Source organism: Limanda limanda, chromosome 5 (assembly GCF_963576545.1).
Source record: "Limanda limanda chromosome 5, fLimLim1.1, whole genome shotgun sequence".
Classification (NCBI taxonomy): domain Eukaryota; kingdom Metazoa; phylum Chordata; class Actinopteri; order Pleuronectiformes; family Pleuronectidae; genus Limanda; species Limanda limanda.
Genome location: NC_083640.1, coordinates 6,531,362 through 6,552,931, shown reverse-complemented (window position 1 = coordinate 6,552,931; position 21,570 = coordinate 6,531,362). Strand labels below are relative to the sequence as shown.

At 40.6% G+C, this 21,570-nt stretch overlaps 3 protein-coding genes across 3 annotated transcripts; 2 read left to right on the top strand and 1 right to left on the bottom strand.

Moving 5' to 3' along the window:
• Window positions 1–2,710: 2,710 nt before the first annotated feature.
• Window positions 2,711–6,742, bottom strand: unc119.1 (unc-119 homolog 1). Its single transcript, XM_061071487.1, has 5 exons — window positions 6,438–6,742; window positions 4,236–4,349; window positions 3,479–3,587; window positions 3,192–3,364; window positions 2,711–3,080 (listed from the first exon to the last, which is right to left on the bottom strand). Exons 1-5 carry the CDS (start codon window positions 6,673–6,675, stop codon window positions 2,968–2,970), a joined length of 747 nt encoding a protein of 248 aa, XP_060927470.1. The 5' UTR covers window positions 6,676–6,742; the 3' UTR covers window positions 2,711–2,967.
• Window positions 6,743–7,161: 419 nt separating this feature from the next.
• pop5 (POP5 homolog, ribonuclease P/MRP subunit) lies at window positions 7,162–10,029 on the top strand. Its single transcript, XM_061071747.1, has 5 exons — window positions 7,162–7,217; window positions 7,293–7,435; window positions 8,822–8,971; window positions 9,065–9,148; window positions 9,373–10,029. Exons 1-5 carry the CDS (start codon window positions 7,198–7,200, stop codon window positions 9,477–9,479), a joined length of 504 nt encoding a protein of 167 aa, XP_060927730.1. The 5' UTR covers window positions 7,162–7,197; the 3' UTR covers window positions 9,480–10,029.
• A 595-nt stretch (window positions 10,030–10,624) lies between these two features.
• rnf10 (ring finger protein 10) lies at window positions 10,625–20,255 on the top strand. Its single transcript, XM_061070939.1, has 17 exons — window positions 10,625–11,169; window positions 13,215–13,399; window positions 13,553–13,758; window positions 13,842–13,932; window positions 14,040–14,224; window positions 14,312–14,448; window positions 15,097–15,251; window positions 15,480–15,611; window positions 16,107–16,341; window positions 16,632–16,765; window positions 16,965–17,082; window positions 17,168–17,269; window positions 17,379–17,516; window positions 17,627–17,718; window positions 17,857–17,914; window positions 18,841–19,005; window positions 19,111–20,255. The coding sequence occupies exons 1-17, from the start codon at window positions 11,007–11,009 to the stop codon at window positions 19,182–19,184; spliced, it is 2,370 nt and encodes a 789-aa protein (XP_060926922.1). The 5' UTR covers window positions 10,625–11,006; the 3' UTR covers window positions 19,185–20,255.
• Window positions 20,256–21,570: the final 1,315 nt, after the last annotated feature.

Genomic DNA, 21,570 nt, shown 5'->3' with positions numbered 1-21,570 from the left:
TGGCACACATTGATGAGAATTAAACATATTTCCTCAACTAGGATTTCTTAGGACTTTTAGTATGTTGTTCTGGACACCTCATAGAAATTATCTATGCTGAAAAAAATTCCTTTACAATTAGTCGGTCGTAAAACGCTACTTTGCCTGGACTATAAGTCTAGGTTTATTAGCATCCTCATTGTTATTACAGAGGGATTCAAAGATGATGAAAAACCTTGTGCAATATATCATTGAACAGTAAAAAAAAAACAATGGGTTAATGTTCATTTTTTCTCTCCACAAGCTCTTGTTTGTTTAAAATATTCAGCTTGCTACAATTACATGGACATACACATTCTTCAAACATTGTTTCGTGTCCTGAACAGGCAGCATTCTCAGATTACCTGCTTTGATTCAATTGTGATGCCAGCTGGAAGACAGAAGCCCTCAAAATCCCTGATAGTCTGCTCATAAACAGCACTGGTTTCAAAGTGAACAGGACAATTTTATTACATTTTTATCAGAATAAATCTGATATGTCTACGTATTATTTGTCAAAGCAGCCAATATAAAAGGATGAATCTGTGCAATGGGGGACAGATCCACAACTTCCGGTGTCATTCATGTAGTGACTCAGTCACGTTTGTGAGGATAAACAAAGTGTAGGTAATCAGGCTTTTAAGATAAAATACCATTGACTGATACCGCTTGGCAAAACAATGCAGTGTTCTCAGCTACAACAGCAGTGCTGCCAAAGAGCTGATATCCATTGAGTCCAAATAACTTAAAATTGTCTTGGGCCAGGGGGCAAAGATTATCACTGTCCAAATGTGTGCCTGATGTCCCACCTGAGTGTGGGCTTCACAATGAGAGGTCGCTGATTATTAAAACTGTAAAATAGAAAGTTTTTATACAGGTAAATATGAGTATTCAAAATGTCCTATGCTGCATAAAGTCCCCTGTGTCACACATGGTAGAACAGTGAGTTTCTGCGACACAGTACATTTAGTTTTAATAGGGTAATTTAGAGTATTGAGTGAGAGAAGCCTTGTAGTGTTTGCCTCACATCTGGATCAAGCAAAAGGTTTTCAACCAAACCCCAAAAAACACCTGGATGATGAACATTTAGATACAAGGCAACTGGATGTGGTATTACAGTGGACGGTGAAAGGAAGCCCAGATAATTTATGTGGTAAGATTTCCAGACTGTTCAGGTGATTTTGGATGAGTTGACTGATTAACTAAAGAATACGTAAGCCCTTTGTTACAAATTCTGACCACACAATTTTTTTTAAATTATTTCCAGCCTTTTAGGAAGCTGCTGATTTCCATTCATTTTTGTACAATATGAAAATCAGAGACACCGAGCCCTCTAATCACTAATCTGAGATATTTAGACTGAAAATGATGTTGCAAGCTGGGACCATTTTCAAACTCTTCATTGTTTGAGTGTGCAATGGGTTATGGACATCTGACTTGAGAGTTCACTGCAAAACAGCCACTTTTAGTGTTTCAACTCCTCTCTGCAGGGGTCCACCACAACTAGGCATATAGGGCAGGATTTATCGCAGGGATGCTGTGAAAAGTTGCACCATATTGTACAAGTGAACTTAATAGATATGAAAAATATATATTTTTCAGCGCCAGGTAACTCACTTCATCTTTTCAGTCCTCGACAACAGGCGAAGGTTCGATTTCAACTTGCACTCTTTAGCTGTGAGTCACCCACCTTTCACACTCAATCTGTACTATCAAATAAAGGCAAAAATGCCCATATATTTATTTATCTTCGTAAGTGTGCAAAAAAAACCCTGTATAGTCCTTTACACAAGGCTTTCGTGAATAGAAGGAGAGACAGGCCAGGTTCTTCACCTACTCCAGTACCTCATTAAAAGTAAATCAACTACCATGTTCCCTCTCTCTGTTCCGTCATGTGGTGTGCTAGTGTGTATTTCATTGGAAGACTGAGAACCTGAGAGCACAGCAGACATTTACCACACCTGTGTCTAAACTCAGCTCCAACAGAGAGGGATTCACAGTGCTGTTGTACTGAAGAAAACAGGAAAGCTGACTTCAGGGGTTTAAATAACCTTGTGCAGACTAAATCGTTTTTATGCATGGGATGCTTTTAAAGCAGAATGTGTCAAGTCCAGTTACTCTAATTCTCCTGCTTTCTTATCCTATTTGTATATTACAGAGTTTGACAGAACACAAGATTTAAAGTCGACAGCAAAACGCAGAATGATAGCAGAAATTATGAAACGGAGCACATCTTGTTGTTGAGTTATATGATTTTCTCCTACATAAAGAGATTGGTCAGCCAAACAATGTATCATATAAAATGGACACCAAGCTTAAATATCTAACAGACAGTCCCAATGAGTCACAACCGATAATATATTTAGGAGAAATGAGACTTAATGTCAACTAGTGCTACATGATCATCTATAACTAACAATACTGTAAATCATCTAGTTAATTCTAACTTATACACTTAGGAAACACAACTATCATCTGTAAAATGTAGCTCAAATAAACCTCAGTTGATAGCATCTATGTATTTCACTAAATGAAGAAACAACTAACACAGTCTACAGGCTTGGTCATGAGAGAGCTGTGCCTCAAAAGTGTCCCTTTCCAGCAGAGACAGCGAGAAACTTAAGGCAGAAGTGTTCAAGCAGTAACATGAAACTCGTATGAGATACCCAAAGAAAGAACAAAAAGACTTCAGTCAGATTTAACAGAGAAATATTTAACAGAACATTCCTCAGAGTCCAAGAAACTGAGCCCTGTGAGGTACAGATGAACGGATCCATGATTTCATAACAAGGCAGATGTGGTCGGTTGAATTTAAAGTTGTCATCACGTGAGTGGGAATGTAGATAAAGGAGAGAATACTTCTGTCCACCGAAAAGAAGCTTTTGGATGGTTGTAATCCAAGAACTCAATCTCCTGGGAGGTATTGCATACATTTTTACCCTTGTGGTATTACAGACCACCGTTGTAGGCATAATCTGCCTTGTTGTGCATGATGAGTTTATTGTCCACAAAGTAGAAACTGTCTGATCTGGTCTCATAAGGGTGCTCCACCATTAGGCGAACTAAAGGATGTGAAGAACAAACAAAACAAATATTAATATACGTGAATTATTTTGGAAAATATAATCCCATAGAAATAACAAATGTGGCTGAAAAGGCAGAGTAGAACTCACTGAGGTCGTCTGGAAGCTGTGGAAACTCATAAATGTGTTCGCATGTGTTGCGGCTGTTTGGAATGCAAAAGCCAAAGTCAAAGTCAAAGTTCTTGAGGAGGCGCCCCTGGAAGTAATGCCTCTCAATCATACGAAAGCTGTTTATTGGCCGGTCACCCACTGTGAACTCAACACTGCAATTAGGAAACAGAAACAAGAAAGGCAATAATTGCAATTGACTGATTAGAGACTTACAAGACAAAGGGCTGATTATTATACTCCCAGCGTGTTATGGTCCATTTACTTACGTTGCTCCAACAGTGCGCAGTTTTAGGAAGGCTGGTGTAAACTGGTATCTGACAAAACGCCCTGCACTGGTGTCAATATCTGCACTCTCCTCTTCACTCTCCATTGGACCTAAAACAGAAACACGTTCATTTGACTGCAACACAATATTGACAGGATAGGCAAATATAACAAAATACATATAACTACACATAATCATATTGTTTAATCTGTCACTTGTAAATGATCAATATGAAACTCTTTCAAATAATTGTTTTAATCACCATTCACCAGGTCAGAAGGAACATTATCAAATGAATCAGATATTGAGGAAACAAAGAGTTTTCCTAATTCCTTTTAAAACCATCTTAATACAGTATATGTTCGCACTCCTAGAAAAAGCATTTTTTTATCTTGTGGTTGATTAGTTTTATGCACAACATCCCAATCTATCTTTGCCTCTTAAAATTGGTGATCTTGTCAAAGGTCAGCTTTACAATGATAACACAGTTGAAATAGCATAGTTACTGAGCAATGAGGCTGCAAGGAAATGCGAACAGGTAATAACTAACTTTGCAGAACTTTGGTTGTCACAAGAACGCAGCATGTCGCCAGATGTAAACCTCTCTGATAAATGGAATACTTTGAGAGCTTTATAATTGTTGCATAAATTAGAAAATAGAAAAAAATGGACTCTTATTTTTACATTTCATTTGAGTCTGTCCTACATTTTAGGAGTCTTATGCTTGGTGTAGTTGCAAAAGTTACTACATCACTTACCACTGTTAGGAGGCTTGGCAATCTCAAAGAGGACTGTCCCCGTCTCCAGATCTCTGATTTTGAACCGAGTAAAGTCAACGTTGTAGATATTATCTTCAGGTTTGCAAAGATAGTCTGGAATATGGAAAAAAAGAGTTTAAGTTAAGAAAAACACCAACATATAGAGGGGTGACCCCATTATCTGACATCGGGCATCTACATATAGCAATCACTCTAAATTTTGCTGAAATTTGTAATGAGATTTGCTAGTAAATGTATGTATGCATCCTGACTTAAAGGACTGAGATACCACTTGAACCAAGGCTCTAGATCCGTATTCTGGCTCCTGTGAGATGTATCAGGGTTACAGCTTTTCAACACAGCGTTGCATGAGAGAAGGGAAGTAATGACATTGTTGTCTGGCGCACAAAAATGTCAAAAACAATGAGTTAAGGCTCCATTATGCTACTCCGAATCCGTTACGGACGGACGAACAGACGGATCGGACGGACACTTTTTCATTTATACTTCTACGTGCTGAAAACAATTCACAGCCAGAACAGTAGGTGGCGCAACGGAAGACAAGCTTGGAGAAGCCTACCTCACGAGTAATCAGAAGAAGTCCACGCTGTTTATTAACTTACTCCCCACTTTCCTCACACACAGTGTAGGCTACGATGGCAACTAAATAAAATAAAGTGACACCCAGCAGGTCAAAATGCTGATGTAATCGTTTCTTAGCTAAGCGGTTCCCCGGTCTTGTTTCCGAACTGTGTTGCTAATTCCACAGCTTGAAGCTACACCGAGCTAGCTAGCTTCCCTCCCGGCTAGCTTCAACCCCAGCTTCCACACACAGTCAGCAGGGACTCCCGACACTAACTACAACCCAGTGTTTGCTTCTAACCTGACAGTATTGTAGAAACAGTGTCATGATAGAAGTGGAATTAAAGTCGGGTTTTTGCACTGTTACCACCGCAGTTAGCATGGTGGCTAGCCCGCTAGCGCCGTTTTGAAAGATCGTTATAACCGTATGTGACCGTGCACACATGCCGTCAGTGCTCTAACGAGCCACCGTCAGCCAGACAACTCCGCTGGTTTAACACACACGTCACATTAATCGTAGAATCGTGGGTGTGTTTGGGTTTGTTGTGATATAGGTAAAGAAGCAGGAAGTCTGAGGTCCGGAAATGACGTCGTACGGAAATCATGTCGTTAGCGGACCAATCACAGCCAAGTGCTGTCTGTAGGCTATCCGAAATAAACACGGACAGTTAGAAAAATCAGAGGTGCTCGGAGAGGGCATTCCACGGCGGAGAGGGCGGTCCTATCTGTCCGTGAAAACAGAGTAGCATAAAGGAGCCTTTAATGTTAAGCGTCAGCTGCAACTTTGGTGAGCAGGGTGTCTGATGACAGACCCGGGGGCTTGAGTCAGAGGATTCAAGCAGGGCGGTTACTAGTCTGCTGGCACTTAGAGAGCGGTTGTATTAAAATGTCTTTTTTAATGATCTAAAGTGGTAATAATCGTTTCCTTTACATTAAAATGGATCAAATACCTCTGTCTGCCCTGGCTGCTGATTATAAGACGATTTCAGACACTAACTCTTAACTTTTTTCTTTTCAGTTTGCGCCTGTCGCGTGTCAGAAAAGTGATCTACCAAGCGGACCAATCCCAGCTCTTGCACTCTTAAAGTAGCCTAGTTTGTAGAGTTAAATGCCTGACTGAAAGCAGCAATAATGAATCCACATGTTTCTTTTAAAAATGGCTGGATATCAAAAGATTGCATGACATTTCGTAAGATACGTTTGTCAAATTGAAAGCTACACTTCTATCTTGTAGAGTTTAATGGGGGAAAAAATATGTTGATTTTGTGTTTTGAACTGATTGGCTCTCCAAAGAAAACACATTAATGTAGGTCAGGGGGGCTTTGACAATATTTATTCAGGGTGGCCCAAATTCCTAGGTGCGCCCCTGGGAACAACCTATTCTTTGGTTAGCACCATATAACGAGAAAGCACAACTCACAACATGGACAAACACGTAGAGTCATGAACTGAACTCATGTAACATCTCTCCCTCGACCCATAACAACGAGAGGACTCTTCAGTCAGCTGGTGTGGACGTCTGTCGCTTAGCTACATTAGCATTGGGGGTAAATGAATGATGCTCGTGGAGCGGTGCTGGTTTTAACCGGGTTTCCTTGAACCGAGCAAAACGTAACTCACCCTCCGTGACAGCCCGCAGACCCAGGACCTGGTCCGGGGAGATATCGGTTCCCAGAGCCCGGAGCTCATCCTCGGTGACCACGGGCCACTTGTCCGTTTGACTGCGCCTCGACTTCAGCTTCTTCAGCATTCCTCCGCCGGTCCTCCGCTGCCTGTGCGTCGCCTCCGAGCCGCTGTCCGGGTCCGCCGGGCCCTTGCTGCCGAGTGTCTGTGCCGGTTCGTTTCGGGAACCGTTCATGCCCGACACCGACCCGCGGAGGAGAAGACTTGTTGTGCTCTGCTAGTCTCCGGTAGCGACTTAACAAACTGCGGGTGTAATTTCAAGATGGCGTAAAGCGTGTGGGGGAGACGGAAAAGCGAGACCGTGATTGGCTGAGAACGATAGAAGTTGTCATAGTTACAGAGAGGGTGTGAATGGTTTGAAGCACAGTCCCTCCCGCTTCTTCTTCACCCGGGCGTGTTTTGTTAGTCTTCTTTTGTCTGTAGGTTTAAATAAGCCCCCCCTCGCCACATCAGATCATTTAGTTGTTTTGTACGAGCTCTCATCTTCCATCCTTCATTTTTGGAATCATGTAAACATAAGATATTTAGCCTTAAACAAGTCAGTTTGGATGATTGGCTGCAAATTCGTGCTGCACGGTGCATCGAATCAAAGGCTTCAGGCTTCGCAACGAATGTCCAGTGTGTGGCGCCATACTCGCTCCGGGTGACACATTACTTCTGTTGACGGAAGTTCCCAGGGAAGAAGAGAGGAGCAGCGATGGTGCGGGTGAAGAGGAGGTAAACATGTGCCCAGCTTGTGTGTGGTTGAACCCGGTCACGGATCAGTTTTGACTGCCTCACTTCTGTCCACAGGTATTTACTGTGTGAAGTCAACGTGTCGAAGCGGAGCGACCTGCTGCAGCTGGATGACCGGGCTGTGGCGACGGCGGTGCGGGCAGCGGTGGCTCTCACACACGGGGACTATGGAGCAGCTCACTGCCTCATCGGCTTCTCTGGTAAACAGCTGCGAGTTTAAAGCATTTCAATTATGGAAATAAGTCTTGCTTTAAAAATCATAATCTAAAAATGCATTTAGGGGACTTATCTGACCAACAGGTTAAAAGTAGCCCTCAGGTTTGATAGATAGATAGATAGATAGATAGATAGATAGATAGATAGATAGATAGATAGATAGATAGATAGATAGATAGATAGATAGATAGATAGATAGATAGATAGATAGATAGATAGATAGATAGATAGATAGATAGATAGATAGATAGATAGATTACTTTATTCATTCCCGAAGGGAAATTAAGTCGTCATAGCAGCCGGTATATTTGAATACAATAAAATACAATACAATAGAATAAAATAAAAAATATTGAGGTAGAAAGAATAAAAACAGAAACACAAGATAAATAGGTAGATAAGGTGCATTGGCAAGATGATGGTAATAGTACTGATGATATGATGGAAATGTTATTGTTAGACAGTATATAAAAACAGTATAGTATATAATATAACATAATATATATTTATATATGATAGTAATTATACCAATATAATAGCAGTATATAGTAATAATGGCAGCAACAGTATATATAATAATAATAGTAAATATAATAATAATAATAACATGTACACATGTATAAATATGTGTATATAGACTTATATATACAAAGAATATACAAAGAGTATGATATAATATGATATGATATATAGTAGAGGTATAAATATAATTATTTGACTATACAATAGATAATATAATATACTATGAGTGTAAGAATATGTTTGCAATAAGAAAATTATGCTCAAGTATCAAAACAACACAGTTGTTGTTGTTATTATTATCAAAAGTTTACTATTTGTACAGAATTGTATTATCATTACTGCGGCAATAGTGGGAAACAACATTTCTATGTTGCCAATAGATATTTCTCTGTGAACTTTTGTGAAGTAGGAGAGTAGCATCTTTCAGTGAATATCCACCGCTGCTTTAACAGCAAATTACTGGTACTTTAGTGAGCAGGTATGTTAAATCCTAAAATAGATGTGAATGATAATAATAACTAATTTAATGCCATGAGTTACCAGGTACTTCACCAAATAGTTAGCAAATCATAGAAAAAGACAGATCATACTCAGAACTGTAATGAAACAATACAGATAAAAGAACTACCATAAAAGAACAATATTAAAACAATAAAATTAATAAATAATATTATAAGAAAATTAGTGAATATAGTATGATAATTTGAAGGATTGTCGTAGCCCTAAATATCTTAGGTGATGATACTGTCTTTGATAAAATGAATTGCCAGGTGCACATTCCTTTCAGGATATTGAAGTATTAACTAATGTCTGTGTTCTCTGAATTTGTTTTTTTCTTTACTTTTTAGTGAAATATCTGAACGCTCATACTGGAATGGTATTTCTACGTTTCCCCAAAAGTTGTTACAAACTCCTCTGGTCTGCATTGCCTTTCATAACAAGTATTGAAGCTCGTGGCAAGAAAATTCCATGTTTTCTAAACTGTGTGCATGTGGGAGGTAAAGAAATAACATCAAGACACATTTTATTACGAGTTAGACATAACTTTAACAATCCTAAATATTAATTGGACATTGTTTTGTTTTTTTCAGGAACAATTAGGACATTTCAGAAGTTTCTGATCCGATACAACACCCAACAGCTCCACAGAATGCTCCCTAAATGTAAAGATGAAGGTAAGATATTTATATAATTATTTATACCGGAATTAATCTGCACTTACAGACTGAAGTCCATTTACTTGTTTAGTTGTTGAATGTGAGTCTTGCATAATGGAGTATAGCATTTTAATTTGTCATAGCAGCTTTAAGTTTACTGCAAACCACATTACACCCCAGGATACAATGCTGTCAAAGTAAACCACCATTTAACTGGTTCCTCCTCTTATTTCCATTTACAGAGGAAAAACAACAGGTTCGTGAAGCAATTCTTCAATGCAACCTACCAGGAGGAAAGAAGGAGGCTTCTGAGGACGAGTTAGAGAGTGAAGAAGATGAAGAAGAGTGACATCACAGCATGCAGTCAAAGATGGCAGCTTCTTCCAAGAGACTAACTTTGAATATTTTTATAAAGAACTAACGGGAGGGAAGAAATGCAACTGTGGAAACATGGTTTACTGCTGCTCTTCGGTGGGTTTTGACCCAATGAAAACTGACTTCAACAGAGGAAAACGTTAAGTTATGTTTGTCACATTGAAAATGTGGGTTTGCAGGTTGGCCTGATGGTCGTCATGAATATAATTTCACAGCAAGGTCTTGTTTAATGCTACGTCAATACTATTTAAACAAAAATTATCAACATCCACACACTAGTGTTTTAACTAAGTTTAAAACAAAAAAATTGTGTGAATGTAGCCTAATGCTGATACTGAATTTGCATCTAATTTATTTTGGATAACTTTAAATTATTAGATTTGCATCGCAAAATAAGACCATGATCGAATCCTGGAGAAACTGGTTAGGAGACACTTTTCAGGTTTCAATGAATTTGTTTTGTACTTTTTTACTCTTTTGTTTATTTTGTTTTGAAAAAATAAATTCATAACATTGTTGGTATAGAGTTTGTAAACATTTTCTGAAAGATGTCCAGACGAACACATGCTGCTGTTATCAGATAAGATAAGCTTTCATAGAAATTGCGAAATTTCGTCCGTATGGTGTCATAACATTTATTTTACACCACAGTCAAACATTTAACAACAATATTTCCAGTAAACTCATTTAACAACCTTAACACTGACCCTAGTTTGTACCATTGTCTGTATATAAATTGTATTTATATTTAGTTAAGTTATAATCAAATGATTTTCAGTCTTGTCAATAGCAAACAAAGGTTCAGAGATTTATTACTTAGGCATGTGCTCCCTCAGATTTGGAAAATGTTTGTCATTCGCCTTTAAACTTAAAAGGAAATAGTGACATTCACCATGATGATTATCGATTGATTCGATTATTTTTAAATGTTGTATTATTTATTATTATTATTATGTGTTTATAGCCATATCGTCCACCAGTAAGCTTGCACCCCTAGAGCTGTAAAGGCTACTAATCTAGTGTTTTTTGTGTACAGTCTATGCTACTAATACTACATTTCCCGGCATGCGTAGCGTCACGTAAACAGATCTGCAGGTTGTATAAACAACATCCGGGTCTCTCAGTTTCCTGTCTGGCGACCCGTCGCCATTAGTGAGAGCTCGTAGTGACGGACATATTTCTTTGGAGAACATCTCCATACAGACAGGTTTTCCACCCAGTGGAGAACTATCCAGGCCTCGGTACAGGCGCTTTGTTTTCCTTAGCGAGGGAACTGCGTCTTGTGGGGTCTTGGCCCCGCCTGGCGAGCGTCGTCCTCTCCTCCTGCAGACCACCGTAATCTGAGACGCCGAAATCGTGTCTCTTTTTTTCTCGGGTTTGTTGATTTGACAAGATGTCGCCGTGATGGGGTCTCCGCGTTTGACAGAAGAGAACCAGGGCCCTCGCCGCCTGACCCGCACCCTCCGCCGCCCGCTTTCCCCCTCCTCCGCGTCCCTGTTGGATGCCAGAGAGCTCGGCTGCTCTCCGGCCACAGCTCGTCCCCAGCACCGCGCACCGCCCGGACTCCAGCATGGAGAAGAACCCCAACAGCAGCACCGGATCCAAGGTTCCGCCTCGTTCCAGCTCCACAGGCCCAGCACCGGGAGAATCTAAGCCCAAGACAGGTGAGGAGGCGCCGGGGCCTGCCGGGGCCTAGCCGTAGCGCTGCGGGTGTTTATCTGCTATGGCTGACGTCACTGGGAGAACATTCGACCCACAAATACTCCAGGCTCATATTTGCTCTGCTATGCATACATTCACTCCAACAAGCTGTATTCATTACAAGCTTATCCCACATATATAACTCGTATTTACATTCAGAACTCTCTGCAAATTCACTGAATTCTGACACATGGAAGTTCACTTGCATAACTTCTGTAGAGTCTAAAAGTGTCAGTGGACAAGTTGTCCCTGGCTCCAGTGGTGGAGAACACTACACCTCCAGGCTGTACATGTACAACCTCCAGAGGCTGGTAATATATTTATTATATATGTTTAAATCCACAAAGTGAAGTAGTTATATATAAATATATATATATATATATATACAGTGTTGGGAAGGATACTTTCAAAATGTATTCCGTTACAGAATACAGAATACATGCCCAAAAATGTAATCTGTAACGTATTCCATTACATTAACTAATCTGAGTAACGTATTCTGAATACTTGGAATACTTCCGGTTTGTATTGCATTTTTTAAGTGTATGATTGCGGCGTTGTTATAGTCAGTGGAGCAGCAGCAGTTTAAACTCTCTCTCCACCGATGCGGCGGGCCAGCTGGATGTCCGGCTCCCATCCACTCCCACCTCTGTGCCGGCCCCACCGGACGCTGAAGGACCCCCCCCCCCCGCGCCAAGGCTGCCTCGCGCCGTGCAGCGATCGTTTCGGCGTCGAGTCTATTTTTTTTGCGCTTGACGCGAGCGTATCGCTCCAGGAAACACACTGAAAAATGATTTTAAACGATATTGATGACATATTTTATATGATATAAATGATAAAGTATGCATCCCATAGTTTGTATTCCCCTTCTGTTGTCCTGGAGTTTTAATTTTACCAATTTTACCGATCACATTATTAAATGCCCCCCTCTGCCCATCCACTACAGACACACAAGCAGTCATAAAGATAAAAAAAGAGAGGGGGGGGCGGAGAATACGTAATTTACCCTCGACACCCGACATTGAACGGAGCAAACAGCGGAGAAGTTCTTGAAGATAGATGACATTAAATTGGGACGCTGTTGCAGTTAATGTTGGAGAAACAAGTGACCATATACTTCTGGGTCAACGGGTGATATTATCAGCGCTTCACGGCGCTTCAGCGTCCGGTGTGAACCCGGCGTGCCTCGCTGGCCTCCTGCAGAGCCATGACAGCGGAGCTCTTGGAGCGCAGGTCGGTCTTCTCTCACCAGGCGCTGGAAGGGCAGCTTGCGGATCAGCAGCTCCGTAGATTTCTGGTAGCGACGGAACTCTCTCAGAGCCTCGGTCCCGGGCCTGTAACGGTCCCGAGTGGGTCGCGGTGAGGCTTCTTCACGCCGCCGGGGTCCGGGCGCTCTTACGGCAGCCCTGGTCTCCAGCTGCTTCCTGGGGGCTTTGCCTCCGGTGGATTTACGAGAGAGTGAATAAACTCGAGAAGTACCGTCATGTAATCCACTGATTTCAACAATGTAACTGTATTCTGAATACCATCTATTTAATTTGTAACTGTAACGGAATACAGTTACTCATAATTTGTATTCTAAATACGTAACGCCGTTACATGTATTCCGTTACTCCCCAACACTGTATATATATATATATATATATATATATATTTTTTTTTTTTTTATTGTCAAATGAACAGAGATAACATGAAGTAGTCACTGTCAATGAAATGCTTGGGTCACACACTCTCTTTAAGCAATGCTCAGTAATTTCCACCCAAAAAAATAAAATAAAAATAGAAATAGTGTAAAATAGAATAAAATAGAATAACAATGAAATAGAATATCAAAAATTTAAAATAGAAAATAAAATATATACATCTAAATATATATCTTTGCAGATGAATGTTCAGTTTGTGCAGTCATTTATTTATATACGTTTAAATCCACAAAGTGAAGTAGTTGTATTGAAATAGAACGTTTCTCTATTCATGTAACTAATATGTATTTCTATTTACATTTTAGATGGTAAAAACAATGGAGGCTCCAAGCGCTACAGCCGCAAGCGCGAGCCCACCTTTCCTAAAACCGACAGTTTGCCAGGCCCTCGCCGCACCAACTCACAGAAAAGCAAAAATTTTGAGAAGAGACCCCTCCAGAGAGGTGGAGGGCGACAGTATGTCGTTACAGGTGGAGGACGACGTGAGGAGGTTGGTGTTTATTTGGTTACAAGCTGATTGTCATGTGAAATGCATTTGCACCATGTGAGTAGTTAAGAGCATATGTTTGTGAAAAAGATGCACAGCATGAGTTCTTAAGTTCAACTGTCCTTTACAGATTGTTCTCCTCCTTTGCCTCTCCAGGTAGCCGAGACCTGCCGGGCCGAGTTTTGCCCGGCTCAATTTGCTGGACCGAAAAAGATAAGCTTGAACCACTTGCTGAACTTCACCTTTGAACCTCGCGGAGGTAACGGTGGCTTCGGAGATGGTGGCCCCTCCGGCTGGGGCCGTCGAAACAAGTGGGGCCATAAGCACAAGCCCTTCAACAAGGAGCTTTTCCTGCAGGCCAAGTAAGCAGCGCCTCTTACAGCAAATCGTGTGAAACAGAGAGGCTAAACATGTGGGAGTCAAGCGTTCTCTCTGTGTGTTTCAGTTGCCAGTTTGTTGTGACTGATGACCAGGACTACAAGGCTCACTTCACTGATCCAGACACTCTGGTTAACTGGGACTGTGTGCAGCAAGTGGTGAGAGCTTGCCATCTGTTGAGCGGTGCCTCCAGTACAAGATGTAAAGCCCACATTCATGAACGCACAAATACACATGCTAATAACCTATTTGTGTACGTCCACAGCGCATTTACAGTCATGAGGTGCCGTCTTGCCCCATCTGCCTCTTCCCTCCTTTGGCCGCCCGCATCACCAAGTGTGGACACATCTTCTGCTGGCCATGCATGCTGCACTACCTTTCTCTCAGTGATAAGAGCTGGTCCAAGTGCCCCATCTGCTATGAGGCCGTGATCATTGCTGACCTGAAGAGGTGAATGAGACGGAGACAACGTAAACACACAAACAGCTTATGTTGTATTGGGGGTGTTTTGACTCTAGGCTTCATTTCTTATTGCAGTGTGGTTGCTATGGAGACCAGGCAATATGCAGTTGGTGATGTAATCACCATGCGCTTGATGAGGCGGGAAAAGGGGGCTCTGGTGGCCATGCCGAGCTCTCAGTGGTCGAAGGTGGAGGAGCCTGTTCGCTTTGGAGGTGAGAGACAGTGACGCCTTGTTTATAAAAGAGAGTGGAGTGTTGTCATAAGATGCTTTCAATAAAATAAAAATCAATAATAATCTAGAAATTAGTACATGAAGCATTAAGTACTCAAAAGGCACTTCTGGCAAGAATGAGTGTTATAATATGGGAAATATATTTAAGTGTGTATTTACAGACGTCAGTATTCATGATTGAAAATCAACAATTACTATATATTATATCACCTCAATATTAACAGCTATGTACCACTTCAGATTCTCCAAACATTTCCTTGTTCTTTCATTCTCACATTCATACAGACGACATTGGTCTTCAAATATATAACAGGCTATCTACATTTTATTGTAAAATACAATATTATAAAGTTAGAGGGGAAAGCAGCATTGAAGTCAGCAAGCGTTCTATTTTATTCCCTTAAGAGATGTAGGTGTTTGATGTAGTCTGTTTGATGGCACCACAGCAGTACTGCAGACCGTTTTTTATGTCCCACAACAATAAGACTTGTGCTTAGAATTTAATTTTTTTTATCTGTGGCAGAGTTATTGGAACCATTTCCCTTCTTTAGGAGGGAATTGATATACCTGTTTGTGTGTGTATAATTCCTAAATAACAGAAACTTGACGTGTGTTCTACGTTTTCTAGATGCGTGTCTTAGCCCGTACTCCAAGCTGCTGCTGACCTCCCCGACCCAGGTCCTGACCCTGGTGGCCGAGGAGAGGGCCGTCCTGCAGGTTGAACTTAGCCAGGAAGAGGACGCCAGTAGCTGTTTCATCGAGAGCGCTCTTTGTCTTTTGCAGGTAAACAAAGCTACGTGTGTTACATTGAACACGTAGATAAAGTAAAGAGTTTACTATGGTGCATTGGTGACAAAAACCTCCCATATGAGATGAGTGTTTGCCAAATGCATAAATCGAGGCGTGCAAGAACAGAAATCCTGAAGGGAGGGTTTTTGATCAACGCATTGAATATATTGAATATACACGTGCAAGCTGATAATTTCTCTTAACTGTATCTTTGTGTTACAGGAGCGCGAGGAAATATTGCTCAAGCAGCAGAAGAAGGCAACTGCCGCCCAGAGGTTTGACCTATCCAGTTTGACTCTGGAAGATCCTCTTTCTCCCGTGGAGGAAGTGGTGACTAACGTCTCCAGTGCCAAGGTGAGTCTAAAATGCATTTTTTTTCTACACCTTCCTCCACGATCCAGTGCCTCTTCCCTAAATGACACTGAGTTTGTGATGTAGTTACACCATTGTCCATCCGTCAATGTTTTGGGAGTTTTCCTGTCAGCTGTTGGTCCAAATTGTTTGGCAACTTTTTTCTTCTTTCTTTCGATACTCACAATCTTGAACCTTTCTATTTCCAGGAAGAGCTTTATATGTGAACGTTAATGTCACACTCAGCTCAACTGGACATTAAACTGCCAGCTTCTAAAATAAAGTCTGTGTGATGTCTGAAAGAGACAATGTATAAACAATTATATGCCTCAAACTGACTGAGACTAGACAGAATGCAAAAGTTCACCATTCACATTTCAGCCATATTCTAGGTTTTGACCTAATGTTTCTTGTCTATTGTACATGTTGGTGATAGGATCAAATTATTTTACTTGACTCTTCCGCCCATAATAACTTTAATTATTTTTCCGTTCCTAGCCTGTGCTGCAGTACTCCTCCGCATTTGATGACGAGGTGGCGGAGCTCCCAGACGAGATGCCAGACGTCCCTGAAGGGATTCTGGAGTGTGTGCTGGAGGAGCCTCCTGAGGCTGAGGCTGTGATGGAAGCAGCCGCAGAGCCCCAACTCGATGAGGAGAGACCGGCCGACCAGGCACATCCAAGCCGTCCGCCAGCCAGCATGGTGCACGGACCCTATTACTATTTCTACCAAGGTGGGTCATTGTCCACTCTCCTGCCTTAGCCTTGTGAGGTTTCCCATGACCACTAAAACATGCTGAATTTGTTTCTTTTATTTTTAACAAAAAATGGAATTGAGTAACATTAACCTTATTAACTACACATAGCTGGAATATTTGTGTAAATCATAGAAACAAATAATGGAGTCTGATCAATGCAAAGTGCAGGGAGCCTGTTTGTCTTGACTGTACAAGCAGTTGTTTTTCTTCCCTCATGTCTAAACTTCAGCTTCACCTTTTGCTCCCTGGCTTATTTCGTCCTCCAGCTGACGACTGCCAGCAGATGTTCCTGCATCCTGTGAATGTACGCTGTCTGTTGCGGGAATACGGCAGCTTGGAGGCCAGCCCAGACTCCATCACTGCCACAGTGGTGGAGATAGTGGGACACACAGTCACAGAGGTCAGCAAATAAGGAAACTATAATCACTTTCTAGCTGTGGATAACACCTTCTAGTTATGGCTAATCTAAAACTTGTTAAATACTATTGTTTATTCTTTTGTAAGTGCTAAGTTCTAAACTTTGATAGTATGACAGTGGTACACATATTATTATTATTATTATATCTTTGACTGATATCTCTATCGTGGCTTTGTTGCAGGAGATCCGTCGCCGGCATCGCTATCTGGCTCATCTGCCTCTCACGTGTGAGTTCAGCATTTGTGAGTTGGCTCTGCAGTCACCTGTCCTCTCCAAAGAAACTCTGGACACATTTGCAGGTTAGAACATGTTTCCTGTTTCAGGTCCTGAATTTTCAGTTGCAGCAAAGAGATTTATAGTTAAACTTTCCCCAAAACCTTTCAGACGACTTGGAGAAGAGAAAGCGCCTGAGGCAGAAGAAAGCGAGGGATGAGAAGCGCCGTGAGAGGCGAATTGAGCTGGAGGAGAACCACAAGCAGGGTATATGTAAGTACAGCTGAGCACTTCACAACCATAGCTGAGAATTATTGTCCAGAAAGATGTTGAAAAATCTCTATCTCCTAACAAAATCCTTGTGCTTATGTTCCTCCCTCAGATCCTGAGGTGCATATTGGACTTGAGAACCTTCAGCATTTCCCAGCATTTGGGTCTCCGCCTTACAACAGCAGCCCCCCAATCCAGCCTGACTTCACGTATGCCCCTCAATCCCCTCTCAGCTGCAGCCCCTCCTCTGGTAAGAGCGGCTCCCTCCCTGCACATCAATTTACTATACTTTCACTCATCAGCTGACTGTTATGTTTTATGACGAGAGATGTGAATTGGACATTTACTCTTCTGTCTTAGATGGGATGACATTTCCGAGTCTGAACGGGCAAGGCCCTTCACCAGTTGTGGGTAGTTTGGAAGACGACTCCCACTGCATGTCCTTTGCACAGGTGTGTATGGCAAACACACACACAGCATTATTGACTACCTTTGTCATGAGGGTAATGCATAACATAATTGAAGTGCTGATGTTGTAGCACATAACGTCTATACTTGAAATGGTGTGACCCTGACTGTGTCCTGTATAGATGCTAAGAGATGGGAAAGCCAGAGCTGATGCTGGGCCCAGGATCCCTCCAAAGACAGGTAGTGCAAGGCTACCGCTGTTGTGGTGGCTCCTAGAGTAACACAATAAGATTGAAATGTGATATTGTACCTAGCAAAATACTTGATTTAGTATTGAGTTGGAAATGTGCATCACTTACAAATTTGTACCTAAAGTTTCGATTTTATTGACTCGCTCCTATTGAATTTTAAAGGTCAAGACCAACTAACAATGGATTCTGGTTATCTAGAGGTCATTAGTTGATAAACAGTTTATGTTGATGGTCCAAAACATGCACATATTAGATTCATGTTTCATGAATGGTTTTATTTTTTTTAATACATGATAACTGGAGGCTGCTTTTTGATGGTGAGGTGTAGCAGTAGTAGTTTGTAGCAAAACTTTACTGGAGCAGCTAAAATAACCGCATTAGTGTCGGACCGTGTGGTTTCAGATGAATATCACTTAACGGGTTGATTCTACTTAATCCCGGAGCCAAATATTTGGTCATTATATTTTTTACATTTTATATAGACAAGCTATTACATGCATCCTTTACACAAGAGTAACTCAAGCTCTCAAAGCCAGTTGGATTTAACATACAGGTATGTACTTGTTTGATTTGCCAAATATTTTGGTTGTATGACTTATTCAGGGAAAAAGCTACCGACCGCATAATTGATCATATTAACATCTACATCACTGATAAACAACAAATGAAACCACGTGTCACTTGTTAAATGACCAGTTAGGCTGCTGAAATACATATCTATAATTATTCATGGATCACTGTGCACTTTGATTGCTCGTGTACCTTTTTATCAGTTTGTACAAGTAACATGTACTGATAAGTGTGCTAGTGAAATTACCAGAGCTCCGTGGTTAACTGTATGTCCTGTCAAACCTGTTATGCAATGGGACTCCCTGAAGGCCTCTTGAACTTATTATTGTGTCTTGTGCCATGTAGATCAATTCCTAGCTCCCCCGGCAGCGGACAGTGATGAAGAGGGCGACGGGTCAGACAGAGTCCCGGTGCCCAGCTTCCAGAACTCCTTCAGCCAGGCCTTTGAGAAGGCTCTTCTGCAGCTGGACAGTGGTCCAGCTTCTCCTCCACAACCTGTGATTGACCCAGGTCTGCCATTAAGGAATCAACTGCATCAAGTTTCTTTTTTTATGTCTAAAGCCATTGTGTGTGTGCTCTTAGACTTGCACTCATTCTTTGTCTCTTGTCTTTCAGATGAGAAAGGAGGAAAGAAGAAGAAGAAAAAGAAGAAACTTTTGTTCAGCACATCCATGGTTCACACAAAGTAGACGACACTGACGTTCATTTCGGAATCCTCTTTTGTCCTGTGTTAATCCTCCCACTGCTTGTGTTTTTACTTGGAACAATAAGCTACGACGATAGGTTTTAGTTCATGCGAGTTCATGCTGCTTTAGTCATTGTTCCATTGGCTTGATCAGCAGTTTGCGTGTAATGCCACTAGTTTAATTTGCAATATTTTGGGGTGGTTTGATGGTGAACTACGTCAAAACCTTGCAGCAGCAACCTGCCACACTGGAAGTCGTACAGGTCAAATTCAATTCAGATGCTAATTAGTTAAGGGAATATAAAAAGCTGCTCATATTTATTAGGCTTTTTATGGCTTCCCACTCTGCTTAATTAGACTCTGAGCATTGCATCTGGGACCCACTAGTGAAGTGGATAAGAAAACTCTAGGGTGCTTTATTACAGTAGCAGTCAGCCAGCTGCAGGTACGTTGCACCTTGTAATGTTTCCAAGATACTCAGTGCTCAGACATGATTTGTCCTGAACTTCACCTTATAACAGATGAACACCGAGATCTGTTTATTTTCAGTGCTTTATGCCAGGTAATAATTTAGGCTTGCACATTATCCGCCCTTCAGAATAGATTTGGGGGATAGCTGTGTGAGTTCTACGCTCTAGTATTTGCTCACCTCAACGTGAAAACATGATGATCTTATACCATTGTGAGGACGTAAAAAGGCAGTATTGTATTATTAAAGAGATTTGGTCAGTCGTGTGAACAGAACTCCGTTATATTCTGACCTGTTAAACCATAAAAGATGGTTTAAGAACCACACATTATTCTGATTAAATTTCACCTCTGTGTCATCAACCATTGTAGAATGTTTACTAACTTGTTAACATTACCCCCCCCCCCCCTCCACTCCCCTCCGTCAGTGTTGAAAATGTGTGAAGTGGATAAGTGCTGACATTTGAAGACTGTCTGAAACAATAGGAAAGTGGATCGGAACATTGTTTTTGATTTGAGGGTTGTTTACTCACCTTTAAGAATGGAGTTTATAGACTAGTCAATGTAACTAGTCTGTGGAAATGAATAAACACTTATGCACAATCAATGACCCAACTGTTTGATTAAGAATTGGTTAAAGAAATAAAGGGGGATGTTTGGCTAAAATCAAACATTCATCCTCAAATTAGGATATTGGCTGCTATTATTTTGCTGCAGTGATTTTCTTGTCCACAAGGGGGCAGTCCTGATAAACGAGGTCTGAGGTACAATATATTTACTATGAGGGTTTATTAATTAATTAAATTAATTAATGATAGGGAATTACTGATATGAATGTTCTACTTCGCATGACCAACTTTTATTCAGATAGACATCAGTCAAAAATATAATGAATTGTTTAAGGAATTATTTAAAGAATGTTTTATCTATTTGAAGAAAACCGATTGATTTCATAGAGGTGGGATGGGATCATTCTCTCCCAATCGCATTATCCCATTTTCAGCCTAGGTACAAGCTAAAGACAACAAGTTCGACATATTCAGCTCAACGGCAGACCGGAAGTCACAGTGATTAGCCTTCAAAAATAAGAGTTGCTCCAAAGCTATTTAAAACAAAAAAATGGTATTTGGTTTCTTCTCAGATGTAGTATTATGATGCAAATTTTCTTTCACAAACTTCTTCCTTCCTGCACGTTCATTTTCTTCTAGTTTTCCAGTCATTATAAAACAAATACACGGTGTTTACTACGTCTGCTGGCACTAACAAACCACAGCTCAATCGGAAGCAAGTTGGAATTTGCTTTGCGTTACGTCAGTGCAAACAAACATAGTAAAAACATTAGGAATATATTATAAGGAACGATATAGTATATTATATTATCTATTGTATAGTCAAATACTTATATTTATACCTCTACTATATATTATATCATCCTCTCTGTATATTCTTTGTATATATAAGTCTATATACACATATTTATACATGTGTACATGTTATTATTATTATATTTACTATTATTATATATTCTGTTGCTGCCATTATTACTATATACTGCTATTATATTGGTATAATTACTATCATATATAAATATATATTATGTTATATTATATACTATATTTACTGTACTATTTTTATATACTGTCTAACAATATCATTACCATCATATCATCAGTACTATTACCATCATCTTGCCACTGCACCTTAACTACCTATTTATCTTGTGTTTCTGTTTATTCTTTCTACCTCATTATTTTTTATTTTATTCTATTGTATTGTATTTTATTGTATTCAAATATACCGGCTGCTATGACGACTTAATTTCCCTTCGGGGATGAATAATGTAATCTATCTATCTATCTATCTATAATGACTTTCCACTTGAAGAAAAATTAACTTATTTTGAAAGTCCAACCCGGAAGCCG

What these genes read in the sequence shown, in the direction of transcription:
- unc119.1 (XM_061071487.1), bottom strand. Translation starts at nt 6,675, where the DNA reads ATGAACGGTTCCCGAAACGAACCGGCACAGACACTCGGCAGCAAGGGC. An exon ending in TGCCAAGCCTCCTAACAGTG is followed by an intron (nt 3,588 to 4,235) that starts GTAAGTGATGTA and finishes TTTCTGTTTTAG; the next exon opens with GTCCAATGGAGAGTGAAGAG. An exon ending in CTGCGCACTGTTGGAGCAAC is followed by an intron (nt 3,365 to 3,478) that starts GTAAGTAAATGG and finishes TCCTAATTGCAG; the next exon opens with TGTTGAGTTCACAGTGGGTG.
- pop5 (XM_061071747.1), top strand. Translation starts at nt 7,198, where the DNA reads ATGGTGCGGGTGAAGAGGAG. An exon ending in ATGGTGCGGGTGAAGAGGAG is followed by an intron (nt 7,218 to 7,292) that starts GTAAACATGTGC and finishes TTCTGTCCACAG; the next exon opens with GTATTTACTGTGTGAAGTCA. An exon ending in CTGCCTCATCGGCTTCTCTG is followed by an intron (nt 7,436 to 8,821) that starts GTAAACAGCTGC and finishes TTTACTTTTTAG; the next exon opens with TGAAATATCTGAACGCTCAT.
- rnf10 (XM_061070939.1), top strand. Translation starts at nt 11,007, where the DNA reads ATGCCAGAGAGCTCGGCTGCTCTCCGGCCACAGCTCGTCCCCAGCACC. An exon ending in CTAACGTCTCCAGTGCCAAG is followed by an intron (nt 15,612 to 16,106) that starts GTGAGTCTAAAA and finishes TTCCGTTCCTAG; the next exon opens with CCTGTGCTGCAGTACTCCTC. An exon ending in GAACCACAAGCAGGGTATAT is followed by an intron (nt 17,270 to 17,378) that starts GTAAGTACAGCT and finishes TTCCTCCCTCAG; the next exon opens with ATCCTGAGGTGCATATTGGA.